The sequence below is a fragment of the Schistocerca piceifrons genome, chromosome 7 (assembly GCF_021461385.2).
Source record: "Schistocerca piceifrons isolate TAMUIC-IGC-003096 chromosome 7, iqSchPice1.1, whole genome shotgun sequence".
In the NCBI taxonomy this organism is placed as follows: Eukaryota; Metazoa; Arthropoda; class Insecta; order Orthoptera; family Acrididae; genus Schistocerca; species Schistocerca piceifrons.
In genome coordinates this window covers 22,164,110-22,189,246 of record NC_060144.1, presented here as the reverse complement: position 1 = coordinate 22,189,246, position 25,137 = coordinate 22,164,110, and the positions used below count along the sequence as shown (strand labels likewise).

Below are 25,137 nucleotides of genomic sequence, written 5' to 3'. Positions count from 1 at the left end.
TTGCGTGACTTAGATTTGTTTCAGTAAAATGACGCCACGTGCAGCCTATATTATGGGGATACTGGAGTACAAACAGAGCTTAATTTTCGCTCCACTGCAAAGATGAGTGATACAGATGTGTCAGTGTCTTTGTGAAACAGCAGAAATCACTAAACTTGAACAAGACCCCAGCGACTGACGCAGTCCCTACGACATCCTGTGTAGAATTTGCAGCTGAATGAGGCTCCCTCTTCACGGTAATATGCCATAGAACCCTCAAATATGACTCTGTGCTCAGCGGTGAGAGGGAAACCTCTGCTTACATCCATCTATAAGAAGGGTACGTGCGGTGTTCACGAAACTACGCGCCGTCGCCATTGACATCCACCTGTTGCAGAACATTAGAACATGTTCTGAGCTCAGCCGCAATGAGGTACCTCGAACAGAATGACCTCCTCCTTGAGAACCAGGATCCACTCCGCAAAAGTCGGCCGTGCACGTGACGTTCTGAAAGTTACGGGTCAAGGCATACAAGTGAATACGGTTTTCTGGACTTCCGAAAAGCTTTCACGGCGGTTATCTATGTTTATTAACGAATGTAAGATGGTAAGGGATATCAAATGAAATTTGTGATTACACTGAGGAGCTCTCTCTGAAACGAAAGCAACATGAAGTCTTGGGAGGAGAGTCACTGACATGCGTGAAAGTAACTTCAGGCGTGCTCCAGGACAGTGCATTGGGACCACTGTTATATGTGTTGTATAGTAACGACCTGGAGGCAATATTATTAATAAATTTAGGTTTTTTTCAGATGATACACTTACCTGTGATAACGTACTATCAGAACCAAGTTGCTGAAGCACATTTTTATAACAGACAGTTACCATACATTTTACAGTTCTTTCAAAGACTTGTAAACGGCATTTAAACTCACGAATTGGACTAGATTTACTGCACGTATTCACACTTCCGCTTTTGTTCTCGTCCAGTAACAACACAAGCACCTGCACATGCATTTTTTTTGTTAGCTTAGGCTTGATACACACACTAGAGATCCAAAGGTATCATCTGCAGAGGCAGCACACTATGCTTCATTAGATCTCTGTGAAGCTCTTAAATACTTAGAGGTTATTTCTTACTGACAGAACAACTTAAAATATTATTTGTTACTGACATAACAACTGTGTATTAAGAATCAGTTTCTTTCATGAAATTGGCTCTCAAATGATTTCAAGAATTGTAGGAATAACATTACTGTGTATGTCAGACATCTGGAAGAGGCGCTCACCACAAAGTACACACGTGAAGAAAAAAAAATAAACAAATAAAAATAAAAAAAAATGAAAATCCTGGAGCACGTGTGCTACAACAAGGTGCCAAGCTGCGTCTCGCCGATCAGCGTGACACTCGGTAAGCTCCGATATCAGAGGACATCGGAGCTAATCTCAAATGAAATCGATTTGTCGCCGATGTCTTGAGAGCGGAGAAGATAGTGCGCTATAGCAGCAGCAGAGATTTACCTGGCTTTGTACGAAGTTTGCGCTTTTTGAGTCAGCAGGCTACACGGATCCTGGTCACGTTCCTACCGTGATGATATTGGCGGTCGTACTGTCTTTGGTGGGCACAGCTGTAACGCAGCAGCCCACCGCAAGCTTTCCTCAGGACTTCATTTTCGGTGCCGCTACGGCCTCGTATCAAGTGGAAGGAGCCTGGAACGAGGACGGTAAGAAAAATTCAGTCTGAGCATTCATTTTTGTTTGGCTGAACCCACATTTTGCAAAGTCTCACAGGGCGTGACGACCAATTCAGGTTTGCTCTTACTGTGATTAATACATTACGTTCTATCTCTGCCACAAATTTACCCCAACGTGATGCACAAGGCGATTCAGTGATCATCTTACAATCTTTCAGAGACTGTGGAGAAGGGTAAATGTATCACTCTGAGGTAAGGGACCCCGGTCCGGAAACGAAAGAGTAGAAAGTTACTTGCGAGAATCATTCTGACAACTCTGACAGTGGTATACATGCACTGGTAGCGTTGTTGTTAAGATTGTAGGGCAGGACATTTTCAGAGCGATAGTGTGGACAAGAGCTATGAGCTCTTGTTCATTTCTGCTACTGTGAATCTCGTTTTTTCCACAAAACGAGACTCAGCTCTTAAGGCATGCTCTTTAGAGCCTGTATTCATTGGGCATGTTTCTCTTGTTTTGGTCCACACCTACTCCTTAAAAAAAAAAAAAAAAATTGAAAACACCCTTGCAGTACAATAGATGGCTTTCGAAGCTGAACAAGTGCTCGTAGCTGTTACATACGCATTTTAAATATTTGATCTCTCATGCATTTTCAGAGTACACGTAAGACTGCTTGCTTATGTATCGAAGCTCTAGCAGTTTCAGGAAGTAGGATATGTGTTATTGGTTCCCACGAGGGCGCTAACATCGCATGGATGTCAGGAGACCCTCCGTGATGCCTTGAAGATGGGACTGGCTGTTAAGAGACCTCATCGACCCCACACACACACACACACACACACACACACAAACACACACACAAACACACAAACACACACACACACACACACACACACACACACACACACACACACACACACACACGGTATCATTTTCTTGTAAGGAATACATCCCTTCCTCCCTCTCATTTTTTTATATGCACACATGAGTGAGGTGCATTGTTTACATTACACAAAGCGTGGTAATCAAATCTCAGTCAGTAGTCGTTCTAATTCGGTGCTTTAAGTGTACCTTGGCAGCTGATATTATAAGGGACGATAAAAAAGAAACGAGCCCGAGGCGTAATTACAGAAACCAGTACCTGTATGTTAGAAGTATTGGGCCATGGCTGTTGAGACACTTGTCCCACTGTGACACAAGGCGGTGAATGGATGTCTCATAAAATGCCCGGGGCTGAGATGTTAACCAGTTCCGCACGTGCAGCTGGACGTCGTCGCCCGAGGTGAACCGTTTGCCCCTCAGAGCACTTTTAAGGGGACCAAAAATTGCGTAATCACAGGAGAAAGGTCCGGACTGTATGGAGGGTGGCCGAGAACCTCCCATTTGAATTTCTGTAGGAGTGCCGCGACTGTGTTAGCCGTATGAGGCTTTACGTATTCGTGGAGCACAATGACCCCACGGGTGAGAGTGCATCGTTTTGATTAGATCGCTTGGCGAAGGGTGGTCAATGTTTGCGAGTAATGCTGGGCATTCACTGTTGTCCCATGCAGCAGGACGTGAATCAGAAGGGGGCCATCTTGGTCAAAGGACAACGTGAGCATAAGCTTTCCTCAACTCGTGTGGATGGCGTGACTTTTTTTGGTGGTGGTGACCCAGGATGCTTCCACTGGAGACTTTGTCGTTTTGATTCTGGTTCGAAGTGATGACTTGACTCATCTCCAGCCACTACTCGTGACAGGAACGCATTCCCTTCCCGAGGATAGCGCTGCAGATGAACAAGACAGTGGGCCATTCGATATGTTCCTGGTATGGTTGGGCACAGACTTTGCGCATGTGCAGTCGTTCCTTCATCATGATGTCAACACTTCCGTCGCTCAATCCGATCACGGCGGCTATGGCTTTCACTGCAACTCTGCGGTCCATGGGTAATGAGAGCATCCACCAGCTGGGCGATGTCATCGGTAATGCAGTGTGGTGCTCCAGACCGTCCATCATCGGCTAACGACACTCGTCCTTACCTGAAGCGCTTGTGCTACGCCTTCACCCTAGCAAGGGACATGCAGTTTTCGGCGTATCCTTGTGACATTCGTCGATGAATATCAGTTCCTCCTACTCCTTCCGCTGTCAGAAAACTAGCAATACCTCTTTGCTCTTCTGTTGACGCCTCCATGTCGCTGTTTGCAATGCGACTGGCAGCTTGCTCCTGCCAGCTCTGGATAGTCACGTGACGTGCACTGGTGCCCTCTAGCGACGGGCTGTGAATTTCCACGCTCTGCTCGGAAACACCTCTCGTTACACACGCCACGATATGACCCTCCTGTCACCGGTTTGCGCGTTCCAGACTCCGGCTCGTTTCTTTCTGAATACCCCTTACAGTTTATCGACAAAGGCAAAAAACAGAATGTCAGCATTGGCAGTGGAGATCGTCATGTGAGAATCTTGGATTTTGAGCAAGCCGCAATGAAGAGATTTAGTAATGTAGCTTCCACCTACATTCTATTAGTGACATGTACTACGGTCGTAGCTCTTTGCACGCTATTGCAGCCGACATATGCACCAGCATCAGAAGACTTATGGCCGGCCGCGGTGGTCTCGCGGTTCTAGGCGCGCAGTCCGGAACCGCGCGACTGCTATGGTCGCAGGTTCGAATCCTGCCTCGGGCATGGATGTGTGTGATGTCCTTAGGTTAGTTAGGTTTAAGTAGTTCTAAGTTCTAGGGGACTGATGGCCACAGCTGTTAAGTCCCATAGTGCTCAGAGCCACTTGAACAACTTTTTTTGAAGACTTATGTACTAGAAATAACTGGTGTGGAATATAATCCATTGGTTTCCGTATTAAGGTTCAACACACGTATTCTTCACAAATGAGGCCTCCTTCATGTGTGCCACACATTTTTAAGAGTTACGATAGTCTCATTTGTAACTAAATCAACCAATATGCTATTGCTGGTAGCTCTCATTAACAAAGGTTTGTCAGAGTCTGTAATGGTTGTTAATGATTTTGTAAAATCTGTATGTCTGCAAGCAGACTTACCAGCTGATTTTGCAGCCCAAAATTACGAAACTATTGTGCTGAGTGAAGCATGATGAATATTCCAACGTTGATACGCAGTTACAGCTTCCTGTCCACTTAGTGTAACGCTCGATAGATCGTGCAAATCATCTTGCGTTGCCAGAACATTCATCTGATTTGAAACATCATAATTTTGTTTTTTGGGGGATTATGTGAAGACTCTATACTGTGGTAATCGGTTCTGACGTATGCTGTGATATTTCCGTTGCTATAATATTACGTCCTGAATCTGGGTCTCCATGTCATAGAGTTTTTAATAAGCCCCGAGTCTTTGAGCATGCTATTCTTTGATTGAAAAACTATCATAAAGTGGAAGGGGGTGTACGGTGTCATCCTTTAAGAGACAACATTATTTCTTCTGCAGTAGCACAACCAGATTGGTGGAGACACCTTGAATAGCTGACATTACTGTACCTAGAAAAATTGAGATTGTCATCCGTAAACGTACAGTGATACGAAAGCTATCTACAGTGCGTTGTGTGATGATTGTGACCGTGTTTGGTGTGCTGGCGTGAACGTAAGGAAATGTACGTGAACTCTCGGAAACAGTGGAGGTGTCGGGGATGATCGTAAATAATTAGTCAATGACAAAACATCGCAGTAAATAACATGCATACACGTATGGATGGAAATGGGAGACTACGTTTGTATACTTAAAGAACAAAAGTAAAGAAAAAGTAGAACGACAAGGAATACTATATCGAACGTACACGAACAGCATACACCCGTTGTGGCAGCGCGCTCAGGTACGGAAGTAGGTCTTGGACGTATATGTTGGACTTCAGTAATAGAAAGTTGAACGAAATGTTGGAAGCTGTAGTAATGTGACGTGTATGGGAATATCTTTTAAGGATGTACCAGAACAAAACCGAAATAGACGGCATTATGTGAACATAGACGTAGCTAACCACTTTGCTTCATTTTTGAATCAATGGAACGAGAACTTTGTTGAAAAAGGATCAGATTTGGTGCCATGGAGACACTCTTTCTTCAAGGTAATGTGCCAGTCGTCGTTGTAATGGTCGCAAGCACGAGAGACTGTCAGTTCAGATTCGGATTGATCTCTTTGCTTTGCGGTCAAAATTTGGCCTTTGCTTAAGGTGACAATTTGGCTTGTCAGGTGAAAAATTTTTGCTAAACGAGGAGATGATAGCCTGTCAAAAGACACTTTTCAGATGGATTCGAAGAATTGCTATCTCCCTGGCTAAAGTGCATACTAATAGCGCAGCGTACGATGGGAAATAAGTTTATAGGAAATTTCTTCATTTCTTATTCGCCAGTCTTATGTGTATCCTCCTAAGTGATGCAGCACAAAAAGGGTCGATAACGGCTAAACGTGTTACGTATCAGATTGGAGAAAAATCGAGTACACTAGCAAATATGTCGGGAACAACGACGACAGTACACAAAACCAGCAAAGCGAATACAGTTTAACAGATGAGATGACAAAACACTGATGTTTCATTCTTGACACTGGCTCTAGCATATACAGGGTGTTACAAAAAGGTACGGCCAAACTTTCAGGAAACATTCCTCACACAGAAAGAAAGAAAATATGTTATGTGGACTTGTGTCCGGAAACGCTTACTTTCCATGTTAGAGCTCATTTTATTACTTCTCTTCAGATCACATTAATCATGGAATGGAAACACACAGCAACAGAACGTACCAGCGTGACTTCAAACACTTTGTTACAGGAAATGTTCAAAATGTCTTCCGTTAGCGAGGATACATGCATCCACCCTCCGTCGCATGGAATCCCTGATGCGCTGATGCAGCCCTGGAGAATGGCGTATTGTATCACAGCCGTCCACAATACGAGCACGAAGAGTCTCTACATTTGGTACCGGTGTTGCGTAGACAAGAGCTTTCAAATGCCCCCATAAATGAAAGTCAAGAGGGTTGAGGTCAGGAGAGCGTGGAGGCCATGGAATTGGTCCGCCTCTACCAATCCATCAAAAATGGCTCTGAGCACTATGGGACTTAACATCTATGGTCATCAGTCCCCTAGAACTTAGAACTACTTAAACCTAACTAACCTAAGGACATCACACAACACCCAGTCATCACGAGGCAGAGAAAATCCCTGACCCCGCCGGGAATCGCCAATCCATCCGTCTGTTGTTGAGAAGCGTACGACCACTTCGACTAAAATGTGCAGGAGCTCCATCGTGCATGAACCACATGTTGTGTCGTACTTGTAAAGGCACATGTTCTAGCAGTACAGGTAGAGTATCCCGTATGAAATCATGATAACGTGCTCCATTGAGCGTAGATGGAAGAACATATTGACGAAACTAAAATGAGCTCTAACATGGAAATTAAGCGTTTTCGGACACATGTCCACACAACATCTTTTCTTTATTTGTGTGTGAGGAATGTTTCCTGAAAGTTTGGCCGTACCTTTTTGTAACACCCTGTATACAGTGTGATTCTTGTTAACGTTTAAAAACCTATGATGCAACGTAGATGAAGCTGAGACAAGTAATTACTTATCGACGCAAGGGCCCACGAATATCGGGAAATAACCTGAAAGTGGATGAGAAATGAGTAATATGTGACGTCGCCAGATGACGTACCTCGCCGCACGGTGCAGTGGTTGGACTTACCAGTCTGTCGAACCTAATCTACGCAACCCAATTCACGTATTCAGGTCGGTGTGGTTCCGGAACTAATTGCGCGAATCCAGCTCGCTTGTCACTCAGGGTTCGAGTTTCGCGTCTGACAGGCAGCATCCATTTCATTGCGTTAGACAATTATGTGTTTACATTGAGGTAAGACTCGTTATTTTATTTACCAGTCTTGCAGTTTCCGCTGGTTTATTGCGAAGTACATTACAACAAAAGTCTGTCGTATTGCGTCACAAGGAGACGAGTATAGGCTTCAGAATTTCGTCGTCACCAGTTAATGATCTACATTTTCTTAACTAAATAATGTCTGTAAAGAAAAGAAAGATGGGACGAAAGGAAAGAAACACAAAATAAGAACACCTTTGGCTTGGTTACAGCGAGGATAGCAGTTTTGCGACTTTTACGTTTACAACAGATCATGTTTACAAATTTATTCGAAATTTGCTCCGTTGTGCATAAATGTGTAGTACTACCCCCTACTGGCGACAGTAAGATCGACAAAGTTACTTGATGACTTCACATATTCAACATTTGTCACCCAGTTACCCAATTACTTATTACTTACTTATCGCAGTGGTGTCAACGTCGCTTCGTGTGTTTTTAAACGTTAATAATAAGCAGCATCAGGTATACGAAAAAATAAGAAAATTGTGACACTGAATACTGTGGCACATATTGAATGAGAGAATATCTTGAGAATACAACTGATTTTGGGGAACGGGAAAGAAAATGGTTCAAATGGCTCTGAGCACTATGGGACTTAACTTCTAAGGTCATCAGTCCCCTAGAACTTAGAACTACTTGAACCTAACTAACCTAAGGACATCACACACATCCATGCCAGAGACAGGATTCGAACCTGCGACCGTAGCGGTCACGCGGTTCCAGGATGAAGCGCCAAGAACTGCACGGTCACTTCGGCCGGCTGAACGGGAAAGAATACCGAAAAAATACTGACTCACAGCAGCACGAACCAATCACAGCAGGAAATGCTCATCGATCCTGTACCAGAAGAAACGGAAAAACCGGTGGTTTTGAGAATGCGATCATCGACGGAAAATCGAAAAATATTTGAAGTCGAAATAAGGAATAAATAGTGTGCACGAAACTTTGCTACAGAAAGTGTAGAAGGAATGGAGAACTTGCCGGTTGGAATTAAAGAATGACACGACCTTATTACCACCAAAATGTCGTCAAACATGGTGGTCATAGCACTAAGTAGTAACGCCCAGCAAAGAGTACGGCAAACCTACGACGGACAGTGGTAAGCGAGGGAAAGTGTTTCTAACAAGGGAACCTTCCCATCGTACCTCCCTCAGATATAGTTATAAGTTGGCATAGTGGATAGGCCTTGAAAAACGGAACACAGATCAATCGAGAAAACAGGAAGAAGTTGTGTGGAACTACGAAAAAAATAAGCAAAATATACAAACTGAGTAGTCCACGAGCAAGATAGGTAACACCAAGGACAGCATGAACTAAGGAGCGCCGTGGTCGCGTGGTTAGCGGTAGCGGCTGGGGAACGAGAGGTCCTTGGTTCAAGTCCTCCCTGGAGTGAAAACTTTGCTTTTTTTATCTTCACAAACTTATGATCTATCCGTTCGTTCATTGACGTCTCTATTCACTGTAATAAGTTTAGTGTCTGTGTTTTGCGACCGCACCGCAAAACCGTGCGATTAGTAGATGAAAAGACGTGCCTCTCCAATGGGAACTGAAAACATTTGATCGAAAGGTCATAGGTCAACTGATTCCTCCACAGGAAAACACGTCTGATATATTCTATACGACACTGGTGACGGCATGTGCGTCACATGACAGGAATATGTTGTTGACCCACCTAACTTTTACACTTGGCGAATGGGTAAAAAGATTCTTCTGCCTTGCCCGATTTAGGTTTTCTTGTGGATGTGATAATCACTCCCAAAAAAGTGATGAAAATATAACGGACGGACAGATAATAATTGTCTGAAAATAAAAAATTAAACTTTTGACTCGGGGGAAGACTTCAACCAAGGACCTCTCGTTCCGCAGCCGCTCATGCCAACCACGGGACCACGGCGCTCCTTAGCTCACACTGTCCTTGATGTTGCCTATCATACGCATGGACTACTCACTTTGTATATTTTGCTCACTTTTTTCATAGTCCCACACAACTTCTTCCTGTTTTCTCGATTGATCTGTGTTCAGTTTTTCAAGGCCTATCCACTGTGCCAACTTATAACTAAAACTAAGGGGGTGCGATGGGGAGGTTCCCTTGTAAGGGTTAGCAAATCCGAAGAGGAAATGGTCCCCTAATCCGAAGAGTGTGAGGAAATGTTAATCAATTCTTGGCTGGGAATTAGAGACAGAACCTCGTAGAGACATTACATGCAGGAGAAGCAAAGGTGTAAACTATAAAGAAAGAGTCAATGGGACGTTAGACCCTAATCCATGTAGCTTCATTAAAACCGATAATAATGAATGATACAGATAGTCATTCTGTTTCCAACTTACACTGATCAGCCAGAACATTATGACCAACTACCTACTAGCCGGTATGTCCACCTTTGGAACGGATAACAGCGGCGACGCAATGAGGCCTCGGCGGGTCGCTGGAGGGAGTTGGCACCACATCTGCACACACAAGTCACCTGATTCCCATATATTCCGGGGAAGGGGTCGATGAGCTCTGACGCTACGTTCAATCACGACCCAGATGTGTTCGATCGGGTTCAGATCTGGCGCGTTGGGGGGCTAACACATCAATTGGAACTCGCCATTGTGTTCCTCTAACTACTCCATTACCCTCCTGGCCTTGTGACATGGCGGATTATGTTATTTAAAAATACCACTCCCGTCGGGAAACATGATCGTGAAGGTGTTTACGTGGTCTGCAGTCAGTCTACGACACTCCTTGGCTGTCATGGTTCCTGGCACGAGCTCCACTGGACCGATGGATGCTCATATGAATATCCTCCAGAGCTATCGGAGCCGCCGCCAGCTTGTCTCCGTCCCACTGTACAGGTGTGAAGGAGCTGTACCTCTATAGACGACGGATTCGCGCCCACCCATCGGCATGATGAAGAAGGTATCAAGATTCATTAGACGGCGCAGCGCTCTGCCCCTGTGCCAACGTCCGGTGCCGATGGTCACGAGCCCCTTTCAGTCGTAGTCACTGATGTCGTGGTGTTATACTGGTAGATGCATGGGTCGTCGGCTGTGGAGGCCCACCGTTATGAGTGTCCGCTGCACTGTGTGTACAGACACACTTGTTCTCTACCCATCGTGAAAGTCTGATGTTAGTTACGCCACAGTTCGCCGCCTGTCTGTTTCACCAGTCTGTCCAACCTGTGGCGTCCGACATCTGTAATGAAGGATGGCCGCCCAATCCCACGACCTCTGGCCGCGGTTTGACCTTGTTTTCAACACCTGTTGAAGGCACTCACCACAGCACTCCTCGAAAACCCGACAAGTCGTGCAGCTTCCGAAATGCTCGTGCCGAGCCTCCGGGCCATCACAATCCGCCCTCGGCAAAACTCAGATCACGGACCTTCCCCATTCTACACACGGGCAGCACGCTCAATGATACCACGTGCACAGTGCGTGCGTCTGACTGGCAGTCATTCCGCGCCAGGTGACGCTGCTATCCCCTGGACGGGTTTACGATCGATAGTATGTATGTGGTCATAATGTTCTGGCTGTCTCTGCCTCGTGATGGCTGGGTGTTGTGTGCTGTCCTTAGGTTAGTTAGGTTTAAGTAGTTCTAAGTTCTAGGGGACTGATGACCATAGATGTTAAGTCCCATAGTGCTCAGAGCCATTTGAACAATTTTTGTTCTGGCTGATCAGTGTCTTTATACAAAGTTATTCCTACTAAAGTACAGTATCAACATCAAAAACTGGCCACTGTTTATAAAATATTGATATCACCTAAGTTTTGATCGGCTGGTTTGCTGTTGGACGAACTTTCGCCATATAAATTGGAATTTTCCCTAGTTCTCTGTTTCCCTTTGAACAAACTGTTGTTGTTGTGGTCTTCAGTCCTGAGACTGGTTTGATGCAGCTCTCCATGCTACTCTATCCTGTGCAAGCTTCTTCGCCGGCCGGATTGGCCGTGCGGTTCTATGCGTTACAGTCTGGAATCGAGCGACCCCTACGGTCGCAGGTTCGAATCCTGCCTCGGGCATGGATGTGTGTGATGTCCTTAGGTTAGTTAGGTTTAATTAGTTCTAAATTCTAGGCGACTGATGACCTCAGAAGTTAAGTCGCATAGTCCTCAGAGCCATTTGAACCAAGCTTCTTCATCTACCAGTACCTACTGCAATCTATATCCTTCTCAATCTGCTTAGTGTATTCATCTCTTGGTTTCCCTCTACGATTTTTACCATCCACGCTGCCCTCCAATACTAAATTGGTAATCCCTTGATGCCTCAGAACATGTCCTACCAACCGATCCCTTCTTCTAGTCAAGCTGTGCCACAAACTTCTCTCCAATCCTATTCAATACCTCCTCATTAGTTATGTGATCTACCCATCTAATCTTTAGCATTCTTCTGTAGCACCACATTTCGAAAGCTTCTATTCTCTTCTTGTCCAAATTATTTATCGTCCATGTTTCACTTCCATACATGGCTACACTCAATACAGATACTTTCAGAAACGACTTCCTGACACTTAAATCTATATTCGATGTTAACAAATTTCTCTTCTTCAGAAACGCTTTCCTTGACAATGCTAGTCTACATTTTATATCTTCTCTACTTCGACCATCGTCAGTTATTTTGCTCCCCAAATAGCAAAACTCCTTTACTACTTTAAGTGTATCATTTCCTAACGTAATTCCCTCAGCATCACTCGACTTAATTCGACTACATTCCATTATCCTAGTTTTGGTTTTGTTGCTGTTCATCTTATATCCTCCTTTCAAGACACTATCCATTCCGTTCAGCTGCTCTTCTAGGTCCTTTGCTGTCTCTGACAGAATTACAGTGTCATCGCCGAACCTCAAAGTTTCTATTTCTTCTCCATGGATTTTAATACCTACTCTGAATTATTTTTGTTTCCTTGACTGCTTGCTCAATATATAGATTGAATAACATTGGGGAGAGGTTACAGCCCTGTATAACTCCCTTCCCAACCACTGCTTCCATTTCATGTTCTTATAACTGCCATCTGGTTTCTGTACAAATTGTAAATAGCCTTTCGCTCCCTGTATTTTACCCCTGCCACCGTTAGAATGCTAGAAACGTAGCTTTGCCTTTCCTTAATCTAGCTTCTAAGATAAGTCGCAGGGTCAGTATTGCCTCACGTGTTCCAATATTTCTACGGAACGCAAACTGATCTTCCCCGAGGTCGGCTTCTACCAGTTTTTCCATTCGTCTGTTAAGAATTCGCATTAGTATTTTGCAGCCGTGACTTAATAAACTAATAGTTCGGTAATTTTCACATCTGCCAGCACCTGCTTTCTTTGGGATTATTATATTCTTCTTGAATTCTGAGGGTATTTCTCCTGTCTCATACATCTTGCTCACCAGATGGTAGAGTTTCGTCAGGACTGGCTCTGTCAAGGCTGTCAGTAGTTCTATTGGAATGTTGTCTACTCCCGGGGCCTTGTTTCGACTCAGGTCTTTCAGTGCTCTGTCAAACTCTTCACGCAGTAACATGTCTTCCTTTTCATCTTCATCTACATCCTCTTCCATTTCCATAATATTGTCCTCTAGTACATCGCCCTTGTATAGACCCCCTATATACTCCTTCCACCTTTCTGCTTTCCCTTCTTTGCTTAGAACTGGGTTTCCATCTGAGTTCTTGATATTCATACAAGTGGTTCTCTTTTCTCCAAAGATCTCTTTAATTTTCCTGCAGGCATTATCTATCTTACCCCTAGTGAGATAACCCTCTGACTCAGAGTTGAAATATTAAGTTTTGGCTGGTTTCGTTGTCTAGGGGCTGGGATACGTAGTTGCCACATTACAGGCCAAATACTGCTGAGTGTACAGTATATGATAAGAATTCACACATGAATCGAATGGTCGAAGGTTTCTATCACTCGGCAATTGCGAATTATGAAAGTAACATATAAATTTATAAATGAAAAATTGCAATTAAATAAAATCTGCAGGTACTATCTTAACGACTTTAAATGATGAGTACGATAGTAGAAGTACTTTTGAGAATGCGACATATTTCTGCGAAACACTTATTGGTGTCGATGGTCCAGCAATTAAATAAAATATAAGTTGAATAACAGAGAAACAATAGATTCCTACAGCACGTCATTAGTTATGAACAGCAACATAGCTCGCTAGATATTCACTTCCAAACGCGCACTACGTCTTCACTGTAGAAGCCACAGAAATCTCACAAGTGCACAAGTCAGCACTACGAAATATTTCTATCTGCCGCGACCACGCGCAAACCGCTCCACACTCTCCAAGTCTCTCCCTCGACTCTCCGTCTGTCCCAGCAACCCACGTGTCCTGTGCGACTGCCACGCGCCGCACTCTTCCGAACTACCTCGTGTCCTCCGCGGAGACGATCGCTGTGATTGGCTAGAGCCCTCCCGCCGTGTCTTCAAGCCAACGCCCACTCACAAACACAATAAAACATGCGAAATACTGGAGTTACATTTAAAAAACTTGAAATTAAATAAATATTCCTACGGCTGGACCATAAACACGCTCTAACACACATTGTTAGATACCGAAACAAATTAAATAAACATATATCAAAAGAATAGAACAAAAGGTAGACCAGTAGACTGTCTCTGTGCTTTCTAAAACACAGTAAATATTTAACCAATTTCTTCATGAATAGTATATATCGTATATAAACAAAGACAAAAATGAATAAGTATATTTATAAACATGCAGCTACCGTTTTTTCGTGTAACTGTGGAGTACTTACGGCCTGATGCGAACGATAATAATCGGCCACTTTGACCTCCAATAAATCATGTACTATTTATGTTACATGTCTGTAGTTCATACCAATTTAGGTTTACACTTATAGCTTTCTAAAGACAAGGCGATCGACGAAATCGGATGAAGCATTTAGATTTTGGAAATTCGTTGCTGGGTGTTACTTGTATAATTTACCGTCAGATACTAAACTTTAAATTAATAAAGATATTGAAAATCTGATTACATCATCAGAACCGTAGTGTAAATAATGGTAATGTACATGTTTCTTTATGAGGTATCATTATTCATCTGGCTACTATTAATTTCTATACGAACAGTGAAATGTCTCCACTAAGGATTCGCAAAGTCCGCCACCTTTGGCAGTCCCGGATTGTCTCCTTCATCGAGACAGCTTCACCATGTAATTCCCAGCCACGCGGTCGGGCTGGACCCCTCTTGCTTCGGCCAACGTCCGGCACCACGTGGTTGCTAACGAGCTCGGAGGTCGGCCCTGCCGCGCGGCCCAAGCAGTGGCCGCCAACTCTGAACTTAGAATATTTCCAGGGTGCGGCAACTCGCAAACCTGAGAGCAAACAGCAAAGCTCAGTGTGGAAATCTCCTTCATCACCAACCCCCCAAAAAAGCAAAAGTGGTGGTTTCTGCTGACAAAGTTATGGTCATCTCATTCTTTGATATTCATGAAATGGTTTATCAGCATGTTGTACCTGCACTCACATCAGTGAATGGACGATACTACAAGGATGTCCTGAAAACATTACAAGTCCATATCAGGCGCAAACGACCAAATTTCCGTGAAGCAGGCTGGATGCTGCACCATGACAATGTGCGGCCGCATATTGCCAATGTTGTTGCTGAATGTCTTGCAAAAATCAACGTGAAGTGCATCCCTAACCCTACTTATAGTCCGGATTTCGCCCCGTGTGACTTTTTCCTATTCGCTAAAATGAAGAAACGCCGTCGTGGGAGGCATTATCAATCATCAGAAGCAGTGGTGAAGGCATCGGAGGCGACTTTGAAGGGCCTCTCAAAAAATGGTTTCCTGCATGTGTTTGATGACTGGCAGAAACGCTGGGACAAGTGCGTCGCATTCATGTTAGACTGCTTTGAGAAGGACCATCACAATTATGAGGATCAGTAAAGGTATGTTGTCAAAAAAAATGATAATTCTTTATTGAACAGCCCTCATAGTTAAACAATAAGAAAATTATCACTCGTGAGATTTCTGTAAAAACGCTTTCGGCAAATGTATTAACAGTTATAGAAACTTCCTAACAGGGGGAAACTGACTCACTTCCGTCCAAAACCACATTCCAGGTGCACAGAGCAGTGGCCCCTCTTATTCATCAGAGTTCCGAACAGCGCATGTGCACAAAGTTCAACCTGCTCCGACTCCTGGCCAGAGAGAGGAAGGAGTTCTGTGGTGGGGAAGTGACCAGTGGACAAAGCGGGTTAGCAGTGGTACCAGGCGTCTCCCCCAGTCGAAAGATAGCAGACACAACACCTGGCTCACCTCTTCAGCATTTCCCTCAGACTCAACATCGAAGTTGTGAAGAAGCGTTCATGTTACACATCGGTCTGAAGCACCAAGCACCAACCTCGGAAACTCCAACATGACGGCTGTTCACAGGCCGTGCTGCAAGGCGAGACGAAGAAACCCCACCTGAATTAAGCAGCGTGAGTATGTTTGCAATGACACTCACATTCATGCAATCAATCAAGCACCTATGTGCAGAAAAGGTGGACAAAGCTGCGTGTGATGTTGAATATCAAGCGTAATAAATAAGGGAATAAAAAATAATCAGATCAGTTCTCAGTGTGATTGTTTAGCCGGCTTTGGTAAAAAAAAAAATCTGAGAAAACACAGGCAAAGGAAAGACGCTCTGCAGACCTCTACAAAATTGCAAACTCACGTGAAAGGAGGATGACTGCCACCTTCCAACATAATCTCTGGTCAAACATAAATGTTTCCGGCAGACATATGGGAATAATATGAAACACTTGAAAAAATAGTTATCCGCTGTGGAGGTGCATGTGCCCTTTTTGCAGGACTTTGTGTAATATTAGTAGGGGCACATCCTTCGTGTCACCCCAAAGTACCGTTATCCAAGTAGAAACGCCCAGCAAAGAGTACGGCAAACCTACGAAGGACAGTGGTAAGGGAGGGAAAGTGTTTGTAAGGGTGAGCAAATCTGAAGATATCATCTGATGATATCCAAAATACAGACCATGACGTCAGCTGATGATACAAGTATGTGACGTTAGCTGATGACGCGATCGACGTAGTTCAAGATGGCTGCTGTGAAGTCAGCTGATGACGCGGGTACCGTTGTCCAAGATGGTGGGAAAGTGCCCCCCCCCCCCCTGCCACGACCCCTGGCGGAAAGTTTGAATTCTGGAGGGAAGATAAGTGAAATGGGACACTTCCATTAATCTAACTCCCCCCTCCCCTCCTCCAGAAAATGGCGGGAAGTTCAGATTCCATCAGGACAATGCAACACATCATGTCTGCTTCTATTGACCTAAGAAAATGGCGGGAAAACAGGTCATGTGAGGTCCCTCCACTAACCTAGATCATCCGACCGCCACCTCTTCCTAGGAATGGCTGAGAAGAGAACTCAGCCTGTGGTAATATAAGTCTTTATTTTGCATAAAGTCTTAATTTAAATAATTATAGGCAGTACCTCCATCTAGTGTGTTCACCATGGGGTCTGGAGTCAAACTGACCTAGCACACAGTACTGCCACCAGAGGGCACTTGTAGCCCTCCCATGACATAATCCAAGATGGCAGTTCGAGGTTGGGGAAAATGGTGGAAAAAGAACTCTGCCTGTACTGAATAGGACGGACATAAGTCTCTATTTTGTTTGCAGTCTTTATTTAAACATCTGGACTGTCCACCATGAGGTCTGGAGTCCAACGGCCTAGTACACAGTACTGCCACCAGAAGGCACTGTCATCCCTCCCATGATGTAATCCTAGATGGCGGTCTGTGGGGTAAATTGGTGGGAAAATGACTCAGTATGTGCTGGGCTGCTGGAGAGAGAAAGGAGTGTACCTTATTTTTTCGAACAATTTATTTAACGACGGATTTCATACAATTTACTTATTACACTGATACGAAACACGTAATCTGACATGCTTTAGGTCACATCACACAGCCTACAGACCTGCAAACTACTCGTAAATTACCGAAATAACGAATGTTAATCGCTCTGCAGACATGTAAACAAATCCTAAATTTCCAAAATCTACATCTACATCTACATTGATACTCCGCAAGCCACCCAACGGTGTGTGGCGGAGGGCACTTTATGTGCCACTGTCATTACCTCCCTTTCCTGTTCCAGTCGCGTATGGCTCGCGGGAAGAACGACTGTCTGAAAGCCTCCGTGCGCGCTCTAATCTCTCTAATTTTACATTCGTGATCTCCTCGGGAGGTATAAGTAGGGGGAAGCAATATATTCGATACCTCATCCAGAAACGCACCCTCTCGAAACCTGGCGAGCAAGCTACACCGCGATGCAGAGCGCCTCTCTTGCAGAGTCTGCCACCTGAGTTTATTAAACATCTCCGTAACGCATCACGGTTACCAAATAACCCTGTGACGAAACGCGCCGCTCTTCTTTGGATCTTCTCTATCTCCTCCGTCAGACCGATCTGGTACGGATCCCACACTGATGAGCAATACTCAAGTATAGGTCGAACGAGTGTTTTGTAAGCCACCTCCTTTGTTGATGGACTACATTTTCTAAGCACTCTCCCAATGAATCTCAACCTGGTACCCGCCTTACCAACAATTAAGAAGCCTCTACACTGTGGTGAGAATGTTTGTGTTTTGGCGATGTTTGTTGAAAGTAGGACTTAACGATTTGCAGGAAGGGTAACACATGATGGACGGGGTGCCACGTTAGGACCATCAGGAGAAATGCATTCGGCGCTATTCTGCGCTATTCTCGTAAACAGCTTCTGTTAGGACAAGAATTTCCATGCAGACAAGCTGAGACATTATAAAAGCTCCTAGAAAAGTGACTGCTAACTATTTCTGGGAGACTATACAATTTCCGAGAGGTCGACTTAGCTCTTACTTTACATAGCCATGTGACATAAGTGTAACATTGAGAACCTTTTAGATGGTGAGGCACCATGCAGACATTTAGCGGTGATGCGTCGGCCATGCTGGGTACGCGTGCATGGCAACAAATAATTCACTACACAGCACACAGCTCATAAATTGTCAAAATAATGCAGTACACAGCATACGGACCTGCAAACTAATCGAAAATCACCGAAATAATGCCATACACTAATGTGCTGACCTACAAACTACTCGTAAATCACTGAAGTAATGCTTGTGTAACGCCGTTCCAACATGTTCACAACGCTTAAACAGCCAGAAGTAATGTAGTGACAAACACTGATTGCAGGTAAAAACGCTTTCAACTATCATCAACATATCAGAGGCTCCAAGGGCGCGCATGTGTTGACGCCGCCGCAGGCCACCGCCGGATGCAAGCCAGCTTGAGCCACCACTCTCACGCTGCTGCCGCCTGCAGTAAGCAGATGAAAGTCGCGTCTATTTTTGGGTATATGTTAGATTCTTTGAGTGTTGTACTGACGTGACAGAACTCCGAGGTGTGGGGATCACACTGGTCCCATATGTGAAACGCCTCTGGGCAGCATATATGTTTACCATTGCTGACACTATACCTGTGGATACTGATGTCACATATGGTGCTACAGAAATCTGATCCAGAATAGCACAGGCTGCTGTCTTTCTAGAGATCCTAATGGGATATAAGAGCTGCGTCTAGCCATGCACGCGTACCCAGCGTGGCTGACGCATCACCGCTAAATGTCTGCATGGTGCCTCACCACCTAAAAGGTTCTCAATGTTACACTTATGTCACATGGCTATGTAAAGTAAGAGCTAAGTCGACCTCTCGGAAATTGTATAGTCTCCCAGAAATAGTTAACAGTCACTTTTCTAGGAGCTTTTATAATGTCTCAGCTTGTCTGCACGGAAATTCTTGTCCTAACAGAAGCTGTTTACGAGAATAGCGCAGAATAGCGCCGAATGCATTTCTCCTGATGGTCCTAACGTGGCACCCCGTCCATCATGTGTTACCCTTCCTGCAAATCGTTAAGTCCTACTTTCAACAAACATCGCCAAAACACAAACATTCTCACCACAGTGTAGAGGCTTCTACATCCTGGCACAAAGGATGTCTTGTGAAATAAATGGAGCATTATGATTCTTATTGAATTTACCCATCGAATTACGGATGCCGCCAGTGTGGAAGCGCCGTCTGCCATTCTTTTTTCCTTTCTGCATACGAGACTTTCAGCGGCAAAAAACTGTTTCGCTCTGATCACCATCTTGCACCGACAAGTAAGCCTTGCAAAGTGGCCTACAGATCGTCAAATACGGAAAGACTCTTATTCCATTACACTGCTCTGCCACTGAGGACATGAGCTTGAATATTAGAGCATGAAACAGATCTCCAACCCAGCAATATATGATGTATAGCTATCGACCACCAGACACTCGTACATATACCACGAAGACAGATAGCACCGTATATACTCCTTGCAGCACTAGATATTTTCCCGCAGACAACAGTCACAAGTCATCCACTCTGACGTGTGACCAGAGTGCTCTCAGCAGACCGAAGTCATTCTCAGAACTGTTCTAGAAATTCAGGCTCGTTTTGCCCTCGGCACAAATGCGTTACTGTTTCTGGTCTGGACCTGCTTGCTTGCTTTTCTACAGCCATCTCCACACTCTGGGATTACAACAACACATGCATTTTCGCATTGGTTTCTCATAATATTATACCATTTTCGCAATACTTCTCGATATCAAGCACACAGCAGTAACCTACCGATCGCTTGCACAACATAATTCCGAAGATATGGACTGGAAATTATTTCTCTATAAACCCGAAACTTTAGCGAGGTGGAGCGCACTGTAAACCACTGAATAAGTAGAAACTTACCATATCTGCGAAGAACCTTACGTGAGAACTCTAAAAAAATAGAGGAAGCTGGTATTTCCACTCGTGAATACCAATGTTGGTGATGTAACAGATTCCAAATCATCTCTACAATTTACAAAGTCAACTAAGGTGTTTCTCATGTCAAGAAAACCAGCAAACGTGTCTTCCACCCATATTTCACCTGCTAGATGCACACACCACAATCGATGTCCCCTCAACTAAATAAAGGCGCGAAATGTGCAGAAGCACTCAAACGAACAATTTACATGGGAGGGAATAACGGTCCAGCGCAAACACACATCCATATTGAATCTTCTCCAATTTCCACACAATCACGAAACCTATCCAACACATATTACGTATTAGTTCTCTAGTCTAGAGGCTCTGCAAATAGAAATATCGGTACTATTGTTATGACTTGATACACTTTTCCCATTGCTATCACAGTACTCCACGTCAAATCCATACCTAGTCTAGTGGCTCTGCAAATAGATATATCGGTACTATTGTTATGACTTGATACACTCTTCCCATTGCTATCACAGTACTCCACGTCAAATCCATACCTTCCTTACGACTGGGCATAGTCATTTCCTTTGCACATGTCAGAACACAAACACATACTCTATAAGCCTGAAGCTCAAGTTAGTTACATTCTACACTCCAACAGGCCTCTGCATTTGGACGGCTCCTACCGTTAAAGGGAAACGTGAATCATTCCCACCACAGTTCAATGGTGCAGGACGCCAAGCACGCACAGACAGTATTGTCCTAGGAAAAAAACCGGCCTCATATATAGTTCATTCCTGTGCTTACAACTAAATGTTACGATTGTGGTCTCAGTTGAACGACATTTGACAATGAGTGATTGGAAATACACTGTGCTGACAGCTGTGGCTCTGCAAATAGAAATATCGGTACTATTGTTATGACTTGATACACTCTTCCCATTGCTATCACAGTACTCCACGTCAAATCCATACCTTCCTTACGACTGGGCATAGTCATTTCCTTTGCACATGTCAGAACACAAACACATACTCTATAAGCCTGAAGCTCAAGGCGAAATTATCATGCACCCCCCTACTACTAAGTATAGTACTGCACTACTTTCATAAACAGGTTCTGTTAGGGCAAGAATTTCCATGCAGACAAGCTGAGATATCACAAAAGCGATCGTTAACTATTTCTGGGACTCTATACATTTTCCGAGAGGTCGACTTGGCTCTTATTTTACATAGCCATATTTCAGTGTAACACTAAGAACCTTTTAGATGGTGAGTCACCAAGCAGATGCTTCCTCGGTGATGTGTCAGCCATGCTGGGTGCACGGCCATGGCTAGTCGCAGCTCGTGTGTCCTATTAGGGTCACCAGGGAGAAAGCAGCCTGTGCTATTCTGGAACAGATTTCTATAGCGCGATCTGTGACGTCAGTATCCACAGGTATAGCTTCAGCAACGATAAACACACATGCTGCCCAGAGGCGTTTGGCGTATGGGACCAGTGTGAGCGTGCATTGGTGTTATGTGACATCAGTATGACACTCTAAGAACTCTAACTGTATACCCAAAAATAGACGCGACTTTCATCTGCTTGCTGTAGACGGCAGCAGCCTGACAGTGATGGCTCGCGCCGACTTGCGTCCAGCGGTGGCTCACGGCGGCGTCGACGCATGCGGGCCTTTGGAGCCTCTGACACATTGACGATAGTTCGAAAGCGTTTTTACATGCAAAGACTGTTTGTGCACTGCACCATTTCCGGCTGTTTAAGCATTGTGAGCGTTATATATGCATTATTTCAGTGATTTACGAGTAGTTTGCAGATCTGCACATTAGTGTACCACATTATTTCGGTGATTCTCGAGTAGTAAGCAGGTCTGTATGCTGTGTACTGCATTATTTTGGCAACTTAAGAGTTGATTTCGTGTCTGCACATCAGTGTACTGCCGGCCGGTGTGGCCGAGCGGTTCTAGGCACTTCAGTCAGGAACCGCGCGACCGCTACAGTCACAGGTTCGAATCCTGCCTCACGCATGGATGTGTGTGATGTCCTTAGGTTAGTTCGGTTTAAGTAGTTCTAAGTTATAGGGGACTGATTACCTCAGAAGTTAAGTCCCATAGTGCTCAGAGCCATTTGAACCATTTTTTGCATTATTTACGAATAGTTTGCATCTCTGTGTGCTGTGTAGTGAATTATTTCAGAAATTTAGGATTTATTTACATGTCTGCAGAGCGATTAATATGCTTTATTTCGGTAATTTACGAGTAGTTTGCAGGTCTGTAGGCTGTGTGATGTGACCCAAAGCATGTTAAATGGTTCAAATGGCTCTGAGCACTATGGGACTTAACTTCTGAGGTCATCAGTCCCCTACAACTTAGAACTACTTAAACCTAACTAATCTAAAGACATCACACACATCCATGCCCGAGGCATGATTCGAACCTGCGACCGTAGTGGTCGCGCGGTTCCAGAACCTAGAAACACTCGGCCACACCGGCTGGCCGAAGCATGTTAGATAATGTATTTTGTATCAGTGTAATAAATAAACTATGTGAAATCCGTCCTTAAATAAATAGCTCGAAAATGAATAAAGTGCACTCCTTCCTCACTCCAGCAGCCCAGCACATGCTGAGTCATTTTCCCAACATTTTACCCCACACACCGCCAGCTAGGATTATGTCATTGGAGGGATAACAGTGCCCTCTGGTGGCAGTACTGTGTACTAGGTCAGTTGGACTTCAGACCTCATGGTGGACAGACCAGATGGTGGTACTGCCTCAAATTGTTTAAATAAAGACTGCAAGGAAAATAAAGACTTATGGCCACCATAGGCCAAGTTCTCTTTCCACCAATTCCTAGGAAGAGGTGGCGTTCAGATGACTTAAGTTAGTGGAGGTAGCCCAAGTTAGGTATTTTCCTGCCTTTTTTTTAGCTTAGTAGATCTAGCTGTGGTGTACTGCATTTTCCTGATGGAATTTGAACTTCCCTCCATTTTCTGGGGAAGGAGAGGGTGGGGTTGGCCTGTCTTCCCTCCAAAATTGAAACTTCCTGCCAGGGGGGCATGGCACTTTCCCATCGTTTTGGATAATGATAGTCGTGTCATCAGCTGTCTTCACAGCAGCCATCTCTAATGACGTCAGCCGCGTCATCAGCTGACATCACGTGATGTCACATACCTGCCTCATCAGCTGTCGTCACGGCCGCCATGTTGTATGATGTCATCAGCTGACGTCACGGTCGCCATCTAGGATAACAGTAGTTTTGGGTCTCACCAGCTTTGTCCCCTACTAATAATGCCCTGGAATTAAGCCTAAGAAATGTGAAACGCCAGTTGGTGGATAGAATTACCAAATCGTTAAGACACAATAGCTGTAATGGTCTTGTCAAGATATCTACAGCAATTCACAACAATGCACACAGCTATATAGCAAAAAAAAATTTATATATATATATATATATATATATATATATATATATTGCCAAGAAATGCAGATAAAGACATAGAACTTGCTAGAGAGCGAAGTTGGAAACAAAATTCATTACGCCTTGCAGAGGCTTACTCACAAAAATAAACGCCCAAAAGCAGAAGTTTCTATCTGGAGTGCTATTGTAGATCAGAAAACCTAAGTGCCATAGTAGAACGCGTGTCGGCATTACTGTACAGGATGCTTCTTCTCCGAGTCGTCAGGCACATTTTCTCTGCTGCCTTTGCTTGGCGTAACTGCAGTCAGCCGAAACAAACACCCCTCATAGTCTCTCTCATGGGATGCCCTATGTCGAAGGAAGGCGTCGGTTTGTTCCCATTACAAACAAAATTATTTTTAAAGTAGAATTGTGCGTGCCTGTTCGATAGAGTGCTCCATTATTAGTCTAGTGCGATATTTCTTCGTCGGTATGTGTTAACAGAGACGAAGAGTAACTACTACTCCAGCAGCGACTCAGTAGCGCTGCACGCTTGGTGGCAGCAGTCAGCGCGGCCCAGGGCAGCGCCGTCGCTGCCGCAGTACTGGTTGTTCTTCGAGTTTTACCGTCCCTGTTAATACATATCAATAATACGAATATCGGACTAGACTAATTTGGGAACAATCTATCGAATGTGCACGTGCAATTCTACTTTGAAATAATTTTGTTTGTGATGGGAACCAAACTGATGCTTTCTGTTGTCAATGCACGTTGCGTGAGAGACGTGATGAGCGGAAATCGTTTTAGCTGACACCAGCTGAGCAGTGAACAAACTAAATTTCTAATTTCCCCTTCGTGGGGGACCACAGTCAAAAGAATTTTTTTTTTTTAATGAAATTTCCGCCATTTGACTTAACCGTTTATTTTACACAGTCACGATTTCGGCCATCCAGCACACCCACCTCGCAGAGTATTCCACCCTTCAGCCACCCCAGGACATCCGACGCGCCCTCAGCTGTCTTTCTCTCCCCACTCCCCACAATCCTCACACTCTTGTCACCTACCCTTCCCCTTGACGCCCACTACCACCCATCTTCATTGTTCCTCTACTGAAGAGTCGTGTTCTGTTTTGAGTTTTGTGGCAGTCCCGCTACTATTGGTGTGACGTGCAAGTTGTTTCACAAGTGCGAAATCTTTTATGTCTCCACAAATTAGTAAGTTACGACTTTAAAATATTGCAGCAACGCTATCTTTTCGGGATCAAGATTTTATTGTGTCTCCTAAGCGATTGTATTTGCACTCTGGACATGAATTATTACAATGTAATCGTGTAAGAGTTACCAACATGTGTCGTAAGGACATGTTAAGCATGTAGCTAAATAAATATCTACCTCCCGTTTCTTGGTAACATCTCTGGTAACACAAAGATCATACGGCTCACATAGTAGTGCCTCTTGGTTACGATCTC

General features: G+C 44.3%; 1 protein-coding gene across 1 annotated transcript in view; it reads left to right on the top strand.

The window, feature by feature from the left end:
* Positions 1-1,569: 1,569 nt before the first annotated feature.
* The window catches only part of LOC124805395 (myrosinase 1-like), a 149,023-nt gene continuing 125,455 nt past the window's right edge, over positions 1,570-25,137 (top strand). Inside the window, exon 1 of the mRNA XM_047265957.1 lies at positions 1,570-1,702. Coding sequence (XP_047121913.1) covers positions 1,570-1,702 — 133 coding nt within the window. The remainder of the gene's footprint in view (positions 1,703-25,137) is intronic.